The sequence below is a fragment of the Ailuropoda melanoleuca genome, chromosome 9, assembly GCF_002007445.2.
Source record: "Ailuropoda melanoleuca isolate Jingjing chromosome 9, ASM200744v2, whole genome shotgun sequence".
Classification (NCBI taxonomy): domain Eukaryota; kingdom Metazoa; phylum Chordata; class Mammalia; order Carnivora; family Ursidae; genus Ailuropoda; species Ailuropoda melanoleuca.
In genome coordinates, this window is record NC_048226.1 from 55,069,557 (window position 1) to 55,085,261 (window position 15,705).

The window sequence follows — 15,705 nt, forward strand, 5'->3', positions numbered from 1 at the left end:
GGATGGCACCTGGGATTATAAACCCAAGCTCTGGTGAAATAGCTCTCGCTGCAGGGTTAGAGGGAGACGCTCACGTGAAGCCGAGGTGCAGCCTTGCTGGTCAGGTAGAACTTTCAGCAGCGTCCCAGAGGAGGTCGTATCGAGTACTCCAGGCAGGTGATGGGCATCCCACAATTTGGTCGGCATGTGGCAGTTGAGGTCATTAAATCCTGACATTTGGTGCCAGGATTTAATGTTTTCAAAGACCTGAGGGGGGAAAATTCCGGATCTGAGAGAGGTGGAGGTTACCCGACAGGAGGTTAATCTGCCAGACAAATTCGTCACGGGGAAGAGGGCAGCAAGGCAGTTAAACAAAACGCACAGATGAACTGCTGTTCCCCCAGCCCGTATCCGACTTCAGCGACCGCTTGGGTTGAATGAGCTTCCAGCATTTCACTAAGAGAAGGCAGGGGAGGGGATGAGGCTACCCCCGGGAACCGAGTGAGTGTGAGAGTGTGGGGCCCAGATGCAGCGTGTGGCCTGGATGGAGGGCGGAGGCAGGCACGTGAAGACGAAAGCCAACTGCTCCTCTCCGCCTACCGGGGCTGGCCTGTGCATACGTGCTTATGTCCTCAGCGCCATTCACACTGTGCACAACTTAATAGGACTGGCATCGAAAGACTGTGCAGCACTGTCTTGTGTCTGATCTCTTCTTTCAAATGGAGGAAAAAAGATAAATGACATCATGATGCTGCAAAAAGCAGGACTGAGGATTGAGATTTGAAACTGGATGACTCGGTGACTGATCACCTGCTTTCCCAGTCTGTGCTCTCGGCAGACGCGCTGTGTCTCTGTAGGATTTAACAGTTATTAGCAAGTAGCTAAATAAAACAATTGAAAGAGACAGATGAGCAGCCACTCGCTAGTTTTTTCTTAAATCTCCTTCCTTTCATTACACAGGTTTGGAACGGAGATGAGCAAATCCTCCAACATGAAAATAATGGAGTTTGAAACTATCTCTTTTCAGAAAATTATTTTTCATATTTGAATGGAAAGATCCACACAGTTGTGTGTACTCCTTTCCCATGTGAGGTGTGGGGACATTAATTCTGGAGTCAGAGTGGAGCGAGGATGAGACTCTATACTCTGCCTTGGCCAAATATCTGCTCCTCCCACCCCCAGCCTTACCCCCAGGGCAATCGAAGTAAGTGCTTCCAGTCTCCCGGGAGAATCTGCCAATGGTCAATAATCTTTCTGGCCATGAGGTTCGTCTTTATACTTCATGTCCCTTCCTCTCACTGCAGCTCAATCCTCCTGACAGAGTTGTGAAGATACATTACGGTCTGTGCGAGGGAGATGAGCCCTGCAGCCTCAATTTCCAATGTGGCAAAAGTCATGATTGTGAGTGCCCAAACTGCCACTGAGATTCTTGGTTGATCCCACAGCCATCCATTAAGCTGTCCCTGGAGTTAGGAGCACAGATGGTGGTAACTGCAAATGGGACTTACCAAGAGGTCTGATGATAGCTTTAAGCAGAAATTTCCATGGAGCATGAAAGCCCTTGCAAAAAGGTATCACAGGAAATTGAGAGGAAAGCTACGTTTTACTCCAGAGAAATGGAATCCGTTGTAGACAGATCTCACAATAGGAGTGAAGAAGCCTGGCTTTCCGCGGCTTTGAGGTGAATTTGACGCTCTTCTAATGGCCAACAAATGATACACTAGAAAGTGATACAAATATACTATAAGGTCATCAGACTGCCTGAATTGTCATCCTGCTGTATGACTTCTTTAGCTTTTTAAGATCTTGGGGAAGTTACTCAATCCCTCTCTGCCTCAATTTCCTATGTATAAAATAGAGAAGATAATTGTACCAACTTCACAGGGAACTTATGAAGATTAAATGTGTTTAAATGCTTAAAATAGCATGAAAAAGTTAAAAGTCCTGGCTATTATCATATATAAGGCATTAAGTGTACATGATTATTTGCACACATTGGCATATGGACTATATATCTGGAAATCTGGGTTCTGCTGCAGACTTTGTACCTCTTTATTCCTTTCATAACTTTGAGCAAATTTCTGTACCTGCTATTAGCACAGAGTTGGTAAATACATATTTGTACAACATTCTTCTTTCCTTTTATATTTCTGTGGTGGACATAGGTTAATTACAACCATCTTACACCCTGAGGCCTGAATAGGTTTTAGAATTCTTATCAACACTTTCTTCCCAGCAGCCACCATCAGTTAGTCAGAACTGACACAAAAATGAAGATCTATTTGAACTCTCAGCTTAAGAGCTTACAAGCTTTTAAGGAAATGATTGCTTCCACTCTTAGCTATCTCAGACTGTCCCATCACAGTCTCATCCAGAGCCCTGCTTTGCCACAAATTTCTCCATGTGGTTGACAGGACACCATAAAAGGCTATACTTGGGGTAATCCTTGTGTATCTGTAATAATACTACACCCTTGTAGAAGCCACACCTGGGAAAGGACTATGGTCGATGCACTGTGAGTGCCAAAAATATCTTGGGCTCTTGTTCAACCGAAGATGCAACTGATGAATCGTACTCAGACTTCCTTGGGCAGATGGAGGCAAGGAGGTTGGTACCTGTGCAGGCCAGTGCTTTCTCCCGTGCCATTCACCAACATCATGTGCTCTTCCTAACAAGCCTCTTGCTTTCCAGGCAAGAGCTTCTAGGCATCGAGGCCCTGGTGGGCCAGCACAGTAATCCCTGGTTGCTTTTGCTTCTTTTTTCTCTTTAACTGAGAAGAGGAGAATAGCCAAGGTAAGTACTGCAGACAGATTCTGATTTTTACTGAATGTCAGAGGATTTACCTGCAATTACCAATGAATAGCCTGCCCCTATTGCATAAGGAAGACTTTTATTTGCTTTTTAGTTTTCTGGCAATAGATGAAACTTTAAGAATACTGATAGAATCGTGTTATATTTTAGTATGTAAAATGTTCGGTAAAGGAAGTTGTCTAAGAATCACTTTACAAGTGCTTAGCTCTGATCAAAATCCTCATCTTTTGCTCACATTTAATCACTTACCTTGAAAAAAAGACCCTGTTTAAATCAGAAGGCCTTGGAATGATGAAAATGTCATGTGGATATGTTTAGATTACAAATGATTAATGATGAAATGCAGACTAAATTTTAAATATCAAAATAAGATTCCTATAATTCAAAAAAAGCTATTAAGCTATTTGTAAAATAACTTGTCAAATTATTCCATAAATAATAGGCAATTGGTTAGCTAAACGTTAACTCACAATGACATGGACCACCATCATGTCCCTTTCTGAATTTTGCATCTACCCACCTAGAAGCCTGTTAGTTAAGCCAAGATATCTCTCCTTGATCTTTTTCTTCCTATTCTACACATTCTCTCTCTGGGGCCCCCATTGTCTCCTTTGATGGCATATGCTAACTCTGCTTTGATGTCATGACTCCTAAATCTGTATTTCCAGCCCCAATATCTTGTCTGAGTTCCAGGCATACATTTCCATCTGTTGCATTCCTTCACCAACATAGCCTCACATGGTTCATTGTTACAGAACAGCTACACCAACCTGTTCCCCAACCTGGACTCCCTTTATCTGTTAACTGGCCATGAATTCAGGAACAATCAGAGCACTCATGGATAAAAAAATAATATCAATGAAGGCAGAAATCTATTAAGTATTTATCCATTTATTTACTTACCTAATTTATTAAGTTATCTATAGTTATTTACTTATCCAATTCTCACAACAGCCCTAAGAGTTAGATCTATTATTACCCCATTTTGCAGATGAGATAATTGAGGCACAAAGAAAAATGCCTTACTTTTTCAAGGCCACACAGACAGAAGATGTTAGAGTCAGAACTGGAATCATGCTCTCTGACTCCAGAATCTTTATCCTTAAGCCTTTTGGAACATCCATCTTAAATGTGGGTCAGGCTCAGGTTGTCATTGCTAAAGAGAAAAGATCCAAAGGTCATAAATGGTGTTGCTGCAATTATCACTGCAAAATCATATAAATACCATAGGGGAACATACTTGTAAGTCACCTTCGAGTCATGAAAAACCCACTAGTTTGATAAAAACAAGGTAAAGTCATTTCTGCAAAAACACAGTATATGCCCAAACACAGGGAGTGAGAAAGCAGAATGCCACCCTGACGGTGAGCAGTTGGCTCAGCTTGGCTGGAGCATAGAATTTGTAGGCTGAAGTGGTAGAAGACAAGGGCTGGGAAGGAACTAGAACAAGATTGTGAATGAACTTTTAGTTACATTAAAGGGTTTGGACTCTACTCCATAAATAAATAATGGAAGTGCGGTAGGGGAGTGAGGCACGGGGGAAGGTCATTTGACAGGATCATTACTGACAACCTCCTAATGAAGTAGACATGATTCTAGGTACTTGAAGTAAAGTGAGTTCCGACCTTCAAGGAGTATACAGTCGTAATAGGGAACTTGGAAAATACCCTGGGAATGTTTCATATGTTATGATGAAGTGTTATGAAGCTCTCCTAACCGATTTATGGTACTTTATGAAAAAAATACTTCCTAGAAGCACTTGGAGATGTGTAATGAGGGGAATTTCAGGATCATATTTGTATGATAGCTATTTTAGAAAGAAGATTCTGCTAGTAGACATGGCTATTTCAAAGAAATATGAAGGAAGGAAGGTCATTAAGGAGATTATTCTAATAGGTTGATGATCAATTGAATTGTAATAATAAGAATTGAGAAGTAAGTAAAGAACTAAAAGGACTTTTGACAATAGAAAACAACAGAACTAGGAGGATCTACTGAAAGTGAGTGTCATTGGAAAGAAGTCGCAGAGAAATATTATGGTCACCTGAGTGGCTAGTTTGGTCACCTGAGTGGCTGATTGGGCCATTGAGTTAGGGATAAAGAAGAACAGAATGAGGGAGGCAGACTATGAATTTAGTTTGGGACATGTTAAGTTGAAGGCACCTACAACTGGAGATATATGGTTGGATAGATACAGCCACACTTCATATGTAGAGTGATACTAGAGACAAAAGTTTGGGATTATCCAACATGTGGACTACACGCGAGACCAGATTAGATTTCTCAGTAGAAAGGAAATGTGACAGTGCCATTAGGCACACAGAAACAAAATAAAACAAAATAAACTGATGAAAGGCAATATACAAGGCAAGACATGAGCACGTGGACTTTAGAGACAGCATGCCTAAATTCACATTCTAGCTCAGCCACTTTATAGCTATGTGACCTTAGGCAAGACACTTGGCATTTTTTGGGTATGAGTTTCCTCATCTGTAAAATGAGATCTATCTCAGAGGATATCATGATGCTTGAATAAATCAGTGTTTATAAAGCCTTTTTAATAATGCCTGGTCTTTAGTAAATACAGCTTAGATTTTTGTTGTTAAATACAAAACATTATAAATCCATTAGCTCCAAATATTGATCTTCATTTTACATTCTATTTTAGTTCTTTACTGTGCCTATTTTTCTGAAGGCTATGGTTTGTTTATCTTATTCTACTCCGCAATCTAGCGGATCCTGAATGAAGTATTATTAAATTCTCTACCCAGTTCATTTTAAAAGTAAATCTCAGGAATGATAAAATCAATCCTTTTTTTCACAAAACAATTACCTTGTTAAAAAAAAAAACCTCAGAAAAAGTTCTCTCTAGGCATATCACAATGTAATCATCTGTTTCTAAGGATTACATTGATAAACAATTTTCTCCAAAGGGATGTTTCTCCTGGTAGTTTTCTTCTTCTGCACTTTTTTCACTTTTCAGGACTAAAATTGCAAAAGTGAGCTTTTCATGTATTCAGGCAGTTTCTGCCCTTAGAACTAACAACCTCTCTTTGGCATAGTCTTAACCGTCACAGTCTACTCTATACCAAGAACTGTGTTATTTGCTCTAAGTATTCTCATATTCTTCATAACAGCCTCTTGAGTTGGCTATGATGTTGGCTACATAATTAATGAAAAAAGATGTAAAAATCTCTGAATCAACTCAAGGCGAGGGAAGTTAAGTCTATGTAATGAATCCATGACTGGGCATGGTTGGTTACATGACAGAGCATCATTCAATGTGGGCCGGTTATCACTTCCCTCTACAATGTGTCATCATTTTGAAGATGAGACATGAGATAGGATTGCCTGATGGTGGTTCTCCACAGATTTTCTGCTCTGTGTCACCATTGAAAATGTTTGGGGTACAGGTACCTGGGGCTCATCTTCAGTGGCTTAGGATGACTAATGGACAATGATCTTTCTTTTCTGTTCGGCTGATAGAGTATCAGCCAGCACCTCCCCCCAGCCATTAGAAGATGTAACACAGAACTTCCAGGAGCTTCTTGTCTAAGCAGACTTGCAAGTTTAACATTCTTACCAGTCTTAAAACTTGAAGCTAGCCATTTAACCCAGGACTATTGTCCTGAGAATGTCATCATAATGGAGATAATAAGTAATAGAAGCTTAATGACAGAACTGTGCCTGTAAAATGAAGGTGTCAGGATTAGCATTGTGAAGGAGTTACATAAACACATAAGATAAATAGATCATGCATAGGGAAAGGAAGAAAAAAATAGTATTTTGGTATAGAAATAGAATGCGTCGAGACACCAAAGCAAAGGAGATTTGTTTAGGTAATAAATAGACAAAGTTCCTGGAATAATGTGGTTGGTAAGAGAAGTGATAAAGAGCAACAAGGAAAGCTAGCATGAGGCATGTTTGGGACAGCTTTCAAGTAACACACCAGAAAGTTTGGGCATCATCCTATGGTATCAGAATTATCAAGAAAGATGATGATGTGAAAAGATCATTGTAGGGGAGTTGATCTGTCTGTAGTAGGTACAGAGAATTGGTGATGTAGTGAGGGAATTCAAATTATTCTGAATTTCTAATTCTGAAACAGTGTCTTGATATGTATTCAAATTAAGAGTGCCTATTTTGAAAGGTTGTTTCCAGTTCCTTCCAACAATATCATCATAGGTCATCCATTGGCATAGTTTTTTGTAAAGGTCATATAGTAAATATTTCCAAATTGTGGACATACGGTCCCTGTTAAAACTACTCATCTCACTGCCATAGCAGAAAAGCAGCATGAAACAATATGTAAATGAATAAACATGATTGTGTCCCAGTAAACTTCATTTATGGACTCTGAAATTTGAATTTCATATCATTTTCACGTGTCACAAAACATTATTCTTCTGTGATATTTTTCAACTGTTTAAAAATGGCCACTTGTGAGCATAGCATAACCATAGAGATTCAGTCAATCACTATGTTGTACATCTGAAACTAATGTAACATTATGTGTAAACTATATTCAAATAAAAACAAAATGTAAAAGCAGTTCTTCGTTTGTGGGTTATATAAAATCAGGTGGTGAGCAAGAATTGGCCTGTAGAACAGGGTTTGCCAACATCTGGCTTATAGAACGTCAGTCAGAATCTTAATCCTGTATCATTTTGAAAATTTTTAATCTTCCCCTGAATTCTTCTGTTGAACATTTGGGAGGAAATAGTTGAAGGGAGTGAAGTGATAGAAGCAGAAGGAGATAATTAACTAGGTAGTGGGACTAACCATATTAACCACTGGTGTCAGTGGGGCAAGTATGTCTCTATATGCTCCAATCCAACAACAGCTTGTCTGAAGCCTTCAGAAAAAAAAGAAAAGGAAAATCAATAAGTACTACTCCAAATACATTTGGAACTCAGTGTTTTAGTAATTGCACAGGGGAAGGCAAGATGGTAGGTCTTCCTTTTATTCTTGCTGTTTATGATACCTTGAGTGAAAGCAGCAGTATGCAGTCCTTAAACAAACGATGCGAGTGGGGGCATTGAAGGAAGCTGTAGTGTGAAACCATGTGAAGTTGGAGCAACTGTGAACAAAGAATTTACATTTGGAGAGACCAGCTAGGCTGGGGTAAGTAATGAGAATTAGCCCGGGAATAGAGTGAAGAGGGAGATGTCACATAAAGGAGAAATTGACAAGACATTGCTAATTGAGATATGGAAGATGAAAAAGAGAGAGGAGTCAAGATATTCAGTGTTTCTTTTACTGGATTAGTCTATGCCACTAAGAAACAGGCAGCAGTGAGAGGCTAGGAGGACACTGTAGGCAGCAGGAAATGGTTTATTAAGTGTTGCTGAGTAGAAAGTAAGGGAGAAGTGATATTGTATTGATGTTGATGATCCAAATAGGTCACCGGTCTCCTGCATCATATTGTATAGAATCCCCCTCATTTCTTCAAGGTCACTTCTTTTGATCACTTAACATTGGTCATGTCTTATAAAACAAGCATATCCAAATATATTTCATTATTTATCTTTAACTTTTTTCCCCTTACTTCTGTTTGCTTATTCATATTATAAATATATATGGACAACAAATACACAGTATGGCAAAGAATTTACAGGGAGGTGCAAATAAAATCAGAATTCAGAAAAGGAAAAGACTGCATAAATGTACATCTCCAAACGCTGAGCTTTTTTTTTTTTATTAGTTTCAGAGGTAGAATTCATCAGTTGCATAGAACACCCAGTGCTCATTACATCATCTTAAAACATCAGGATTCAGATAAAAATGTCTTTAATATTTGCTTATATTTAACCCATAATCATATGTTAAGAGACTTATATAAAAATGAAGTGGCCAATATACACCTACCCACTGGTCTCCTTAATTATTAATTAGGAAATATTTAAAAGTGGAAAGTTTCCTGATTGATTTGCTTTTTGCAAAGAAATTGATTTATGAAATAAGAAAATTAACTAGAAGCACTCCTAGCCTATTTTACAATGAGAAATGTAATTCCCAGAAAGTTTTTTAAGTTGCTTGCTCAAGATGCCACAACTAATCAGAGGCTTCAGAATTAGAATTCTTCTTTAATATATTAGGAGGTACAAAAAAATACTTGGTTCTTAGGAGACATTAAGAGGAGGCATTAAGATCCTAAACTATGATCTAAGTCCCTCCCAGACACACCCCAGATGCGCTGCTGTTGGTACATGATGATGAATGTCATGCTGCTTCTCTCTTCATTGCAGAATATTTACTGGAAATAAATTACTCAACCAATATGCAACTAAATACATTTTAAACTTCTTTACTACTACAACAACTACAAATAGATATATCAAAATTTCTACAAATTACTGTAAAAAAAAAGAGGAGAGGATATAGAGAGTGCAAATCAGAATTAGACTAACAGTATTATTATTTTAATGTATCATTTAAATGCTACATTCCCATTCCAAGTCTCTCTCATTGGTTTCTGCATCAAGCCCAGCCAGAATTTGAATCAGTCCAGATTAGATCTTCGTATATTATTCACAGCTTTTTATTAGTGCTAAAATATACATTTTCTCCGAAACAGTAAAATAATTTTGTCAGATTCCTATAAAAGCAATTTTTAAGTGTATAGCAAATTGTTATATTAAAATCAATTTTTCATATTTTTTCATAGACTTGAGTCAAAGGAGCCTTTCCTGTCTGTTGGGTGAGTATATGTCTAAATATTTTAAATCTCAGTTCTTTAATTGATCTTTAACAAGTTCTTCTGGGATGGTATTATCATCATATAATTCCATATTCGGAGTCATCCCATATCATTGGATGCATCACATCCCCAGGAACATTGCTGTCTACATTTTATAAAGACTTAACCAAAATGTTCACAAAGCTATTTTATGACCTTGGAAATTCAGCAAATGAATGCATATGAAAGCCTGTATCCTCTAAAAAAATCAAACGAGGTATACAGTAATATTCAATATTCTTATCATGTAAAGATAATGCTCAGATTGGCCTTAAAAATTCCTCTGAACCACAGCTTCACTATATCTAGTCTGTCTACTCATTTTTTTTTACTGTTTTCTCTTAACTTATCCTAATGTTTCTTCTTCCTTTTTTCCTAAATCTGTCTTCAAAATCTGTATCTCTCTTTTCTCCCATTTCACTTTTATTTCTCCACTCCACTCCTCTGAATGCAAAGCTGAGGAACCACGAAACAGATCAAGTAAAACCAAAACTTGCCTCCTTTGGCAGTATTCCAAGTCCTGATACATGTTCTAATAATAATACATTGTTGACAAGAATACACATGTATTATTTTCAAGCATTTTGCTAATTAAGAATCAGCAAAGTTGTTATTTGATTTACCAAATAATCCTTTGACTAATATATTAAAACATCTCATTAGGGGACTTTTGCATGCTCAGCATTATGGTTGATGTTGTAAAATATCAAAAATGCCGGAAGATATGATAGCTTAAAGGTAATCATGCCATAGTTGATGGGGGAAAAAATCACGTACAGGCAGCCATTATACTCATGCTTAATGACAGAAACATGGGATGGGGTAGATTTTTTAATGATCACATTCGTTTTCTTTATCACTTTATTCACAGTCTTTGATTATTTCTGTCACTCCCTGAGCAACATGGTTTCCTTTCCCCTTTCTACTCCTCATAAAAGCATTTGAGAAAGCCAGTTGAATCATGAGAATCAAAATAATTGTTAGGGATGCTGGGAGAGAAAAAATGGAGTAGATGCATTTATTGGAGGATTTTATGAAAAAAAATGAAAGGTCAAGTTGATCTGGTCCAAAAAAATCATTAGAGCAGGCTTCTTTCCTTCATTGATCATCAGCTCCTATTGTTAAAAATCTTTAAGCCTGAAGAAATCTTTTATTTTGAATGCATATGTGTCCTGCCCTCAAGTCAAGAGGGCTGAAATAGCTTCTCTTCATGCCTCACTTAATGCAGTTTCTCTACAGCATTTCTTGTTCTCCCAACTTTTTTGAGATGGAATTCATTTTTTACTTCATACCTCTATTTTACAAGGGAAGACTCTAAGTAATCTTTGTTTTAAACATATTAGGAGTTTAAAACTCCGTATTAGAGCCATGAAAAAAAAGTTTCCAAAAAAGAATGACATATAACTCACCATATAACTCAGCAAGTACCCAACATGGGAGAACTGACATGGCAGTAGAAAGATACTGCTGTTCCTTAGGTGAGTCTTAAAAGTAAAGTGGGGTGAAGCATGTAACCCAAATGGTTCTGTGGACTGGATACTTCAATATATAGCTGAACTTCTCCATTTTTTTTCCAAGAAAAGTATTTTAAATGAAATTGTCTAAAGTTTGCATGAGTCTTTCTCCTGACCTTGTTAGTAAAAAGGATAGGATGATTGTGAACATACTGGACACATATGAGACTACCAGGCAAAGGCAATCTAATAGAGGACCATTATTCAAATTTGTGGCTTTTGATTCTGTCACTTACCAAAAGGAATTAATGCATGGTATATGGTCTTTGGTATGAGTTGACCTGTAAGTCCATAACATTGAGTTTTTGTAGGACCCTGCACACCTCACATTAATTTTAATTCTATGAATAAAAAGCATATTAATGAATAGATCAGTGCTAAATATTGCATACTTCAGTCTATTGCCCACCAGGGTCTGAAAGCACTTGTTAATATGTACCTCTAGGAGTTGCTTTTGCCTTTGTAGGCTCTGACACTTACAAGCTGTGTGTATTGGTTTAGGCGATTACTTGAACCCCCCAAGCTTTGGGTTCTTATTTGTGATACGGAGATTAAATAAGATCATTTAGATCAAGTACTTAGCACTGTTTTCGGCACATAATTGTTCATAAACATTAGCTTTTATTACAGATGTGGAAGGTATGCTCATTTATAATGCTCCAAAGAGTCAATCTGAGAGCTCTGAAGTAGTTCAGAGAATAAAACTCCACTTTAACAGGGCATTCTTTGAATTACATGTGGAAGTCAAAGGATGTTTTTATAATGGAGAGAAAAAAACAAAAATTGTGAATGGAATAAGGTATCAAACAAGATAAGTACAGATAATTGGTTTTAATTTTTATGATGAAATCTAATGATTGTCATTTAAATTTTTTAACTGGAAAGAAATATTGATACTTTTAAAATGTGCATCTCTTCTTCATATAAATTAACGAGCAAAATTCTTCCTTTCATAAATGGGCTATAGTAATTATGAAATAAAATTTTTAAATGTCACACCATAAATTCAATCTGAATATAGCAATGGGAAAATTTGTCAAAGAAAGTTATAATACAGGAAATATTTGCTTATGGAAAAAGATTACAGAATTGTGAAAGGAGGTTAAGTGAAATCTCAGATCTCAGACCTTCAACTAAAGATTGATATGAGGGGAGCTTTCTTTCACATGCACCAGTAAATGATTAATAAAATAAGGTCATTAGGAAAAAAATTAGCCTAGAGTGAGGCAGGAAGGCTCATCACAGAGTCTGAGTCTGTTTACCCAGAGTAGGCCAATAAATGCAGTGTTTTCCAAGGCTGTCGAGCCAAGCCTGGAAACCACTGTCTACATCACAGTTGCATTCTCCCAGCTCCTTCTCCTCCAGACATACATAGATTGTCCTTACAGACATCTACAGTCTCTGGAATTTTCTCAGAAAATCGTTGAAACATAACTTCCCACAGTCTTTCCCTGTTTGGGATACATATGGTGGAGGTTGACACATTGATCTAGAACTGTCTTGGAGTTCACCCATCAGAGATCAGGATACATGTAAAGAGACCAGATAGTATGCCATGGAAGGTTCCGTGGTGCACAAGGGGCACACTACCTATTCTCAGGTGCATCAAAACTCATTCTGATGTTGTCCCAGACCTAAGGCTGGAAATTTATTAAATTCTGAATAATTAAATAATTTTAATATTTAATAAATAATTTTTATTAAATGTTGATTAAAATGTTTTATGTTTTATATTATCAATATTATGTGTATGTAATATATGCATTACACATATTATATTTATCATAAATAGATGATACAAAAATATGTGTATTATACATAAAATAACTTTAAATAATAGATTTAAAAATTAAAATTTGGGGGGCACCTGAGTGGCTCAGTCAGTTAAGCATCTGCCTTTGACTCAAGTCATAATCCCAGGGTCCGGGGATCAAGCCCCCGCATCAGGTTCCCTGCTAGGCAGGGAGGCTGTTTCTCCCTCTCCCGCTCCCCCTGCTTGTGCTGTATCTCTCTGTCAAATAAATAAATAAAATAAAATCTTTTTAAAAAGTTAAAATTCTTGCCCATCTCGCTCACCCAACAGTGAAACACATCAGTTAAGCAAAATTGGTTTTTAGTGTGGAGCTTAGGCTTGAGTGTTACAAGAATACTAAGCCTGTGATATTCTACTCACCCTCCATAAGTTCCATTTTAGAGCAATTAAGAAAACTCTTCTGACAAATGTCTCCCTTTCTGGGGCATCAGATAGATTCTGATTTTGGAAATAAGCTGGGATATAACAGACACCAAGTTTGCATTTAGGAAAGTGAACAAGAACTAAGTGATCATCTCAATTAAGATTCTAAGATATAGATCTTAGTTTAAAACCAGTCTGGCCTTGATAAAGCTTTTACAGCTTTTTAATGAAAAATACAGATGAGGGGAAAGGAAGCTCCTGTTCGTTTGATGTTTAAGATTCACAGTGTAAAAGGGCATGTCAAGACAACGCATGAGTTCTCTTCAAGTACAAGTGACTGTTGACGCTTTGCAGACACTGAGCCACTTTAAAAAGACACTCAAGGCACTAAATGAAAATTTCCATATGAATTATTTCTTCTTACCTCTTCAGCATGAAGTTGACCTTTTAAAAGAAGACTTTTAATATGAATCAGTTGTATTTTGGAATTGAAATTTTGGCTCATACCAGTATTTCAGCTGATGAATTTTTGCATGAGTAGCTTTATTATGAGGATTATTTATTAGGCGGGTAAAAAAAACTTCAGACTTTTTCACTGTATTAGGTTAATTTAAATAACTCAAGGGTGCTTGGGTAGCTTAGTCAGTTAAGCGTCTGACTCTCGATTTCAGCTCAGATCATGATCTCAGGGTAGGGGTGGGGTGGGGTGGGTATTGAAACTTGAGTTGGGCTCCATGTTCAGTGGGATGTTTGCTTGAGATTCTCTCCTTCTCCCTCTGCCCCTCCTCCCAAAATAAATAAATAAATCTTTAAAAATAAATAAATAACTCAGAATAATTTTAAAATAATATTGATAAAACTCAGAATTAGTATTTCTCGAGCTTGTCTGAGAGACATTCAAAACACATCGAAGATAAAAATAGCAAAATTATTATATTTATATCTATTGAGGCTCAGTGAGTGAGCTAATCATGGCCCAGTCGAGCCTGGATCTCCTGGATCTCCTGAGATGTAGTGGACCCATTCTACTAAGTCTAACAAGAGGGAGTGAACACTGCCAGGACAGCAAAGCTCACCTTACATCTAAAATTGATCCTCATATAATTGCTGGTAGCTATATTTTTTAAAATAATTTTGTGTGGGGGATGTTTTCCCCTTTTATTTCCAGTCTTGAAACTGAATTTGAATCTTCATTCAATATACTTCTGTTATTATGAAGACATTATTAAATCTTGACACTCTTATTTGGTCCAATAGTTACACTCTTTTACTTTCACCTAGGTCTTGTAGGAGTCTTTGTATTTACTAACAGATACTATACATTGTTATACTGTTAACTACCTGCCAGACTTTGATATCATGACCCGAGCTGAAGTCAGTGGCCTAACTGACTGAGCCACCCAGGTGCCCCAAAGAGTTTAAATTCTATAATTTGATTTCCTTGGTTTGAATTCCCTTCTGTTACTTCCTAGCTAGGTGCCTTTGGCAATATAACTCTCCAGCCTCATCTCCTCACCTTAGGTAATAACTTACTCTTAGGACTGTTTTGAACGAGATAATATTGCAAAGTGCTTAGAACAGTGTCTGACACCTAGTAAACAGGAAACAAATACCAATTACTATCAATACCCTGTGCAACAATTAAGTTATATGAATAGTTTTTTTCCTAAAGGAATGAACTTCATTCCTATGCTGATTTCACTCTCTTTTGAACTCTATCCCCAGAATTCAACTGAATATCCAATTCCTGGTAATGCAGTTGACAAGAAAAAATAAAAAAGCATTAAGACAGGAAGATAATTCCAGAAGGTACTTAGATTTATAGAAATATCACACACAATATTAAAAACTTTAATAATAGGAGCATTAAAAAGGGAAAGCAATACCAATTTATGGATGGTTTCAGTAGAGCATCAAAACATAAAACAGAATTATATGACTGCTGTAAAGTCATTTAGGCATTAAAAGTTTAGCTTAACTTAAGAACTGGGAAGTTGAAGAAAATGGCCACATTGTCAGGGAATTTTTCTAGACAAAAAGTAGGACCTGAGTTAATCCTCAAGGTGAGGTTAAGAATTCAGGACAAGACTGAGAGAGGGAAGAAAATGAGCTTTCTTTTCATTCTATGGATTCAGTGGAGTCATTGGATGTTGTATGTTTGTTTGTCTTTTTCATTTTTAACCAGAGAGTGATGTTATCCAAAGTGAGGTCATGGTAGAGCCATGTAGAAAGCTGCTGCAATAGTTCAGGCATGACTTGAAAAGACTCATGACTTGAGCAGAATGAAATCACCTCACACCTGTTACAACGGCTATTATCAAAAAGATCAAAGCTAATAAATGCTGGTGATGATGTAGAGGGAAGGGAACCCTTGTGCACTGTTGGGGAGAATGCAAATTGGTGCAGCTACTACAGAAAACAGTGTGGCAGTTCCTCCAAAAACTAAAAATAGAACTACCATATAATCCAGCAATTCCACTTGAGTA

General features: G+C 37.2%; 1 protein-coding gene across 13 annotated transcripts in view; it reads left to right on the forward strand.

Annotated features, from left to right (window-relative positions):
- RALYL (RALY RNA binding protein like) overlaps positions 1-15,705 on the forward strand; it is a 711,504-nt gene that overhangs the window by 573,593 nt on the left and 122,206 nt on the right. For all 13 annotated transcript variants that reach the window (XM_019797149.2, XM_019797152.2, XM_034668250.1 and 10 more), the window contains one exon: positions 9,458-9,490. In XM_019797149.2, the coding sequence (XP_019652708.1) occupies positions 9,458-9,490 (33 nt within the window). The remainder of the gene's footprint in view (positions 1-9,457; positions 9,491-15,705) is intronic.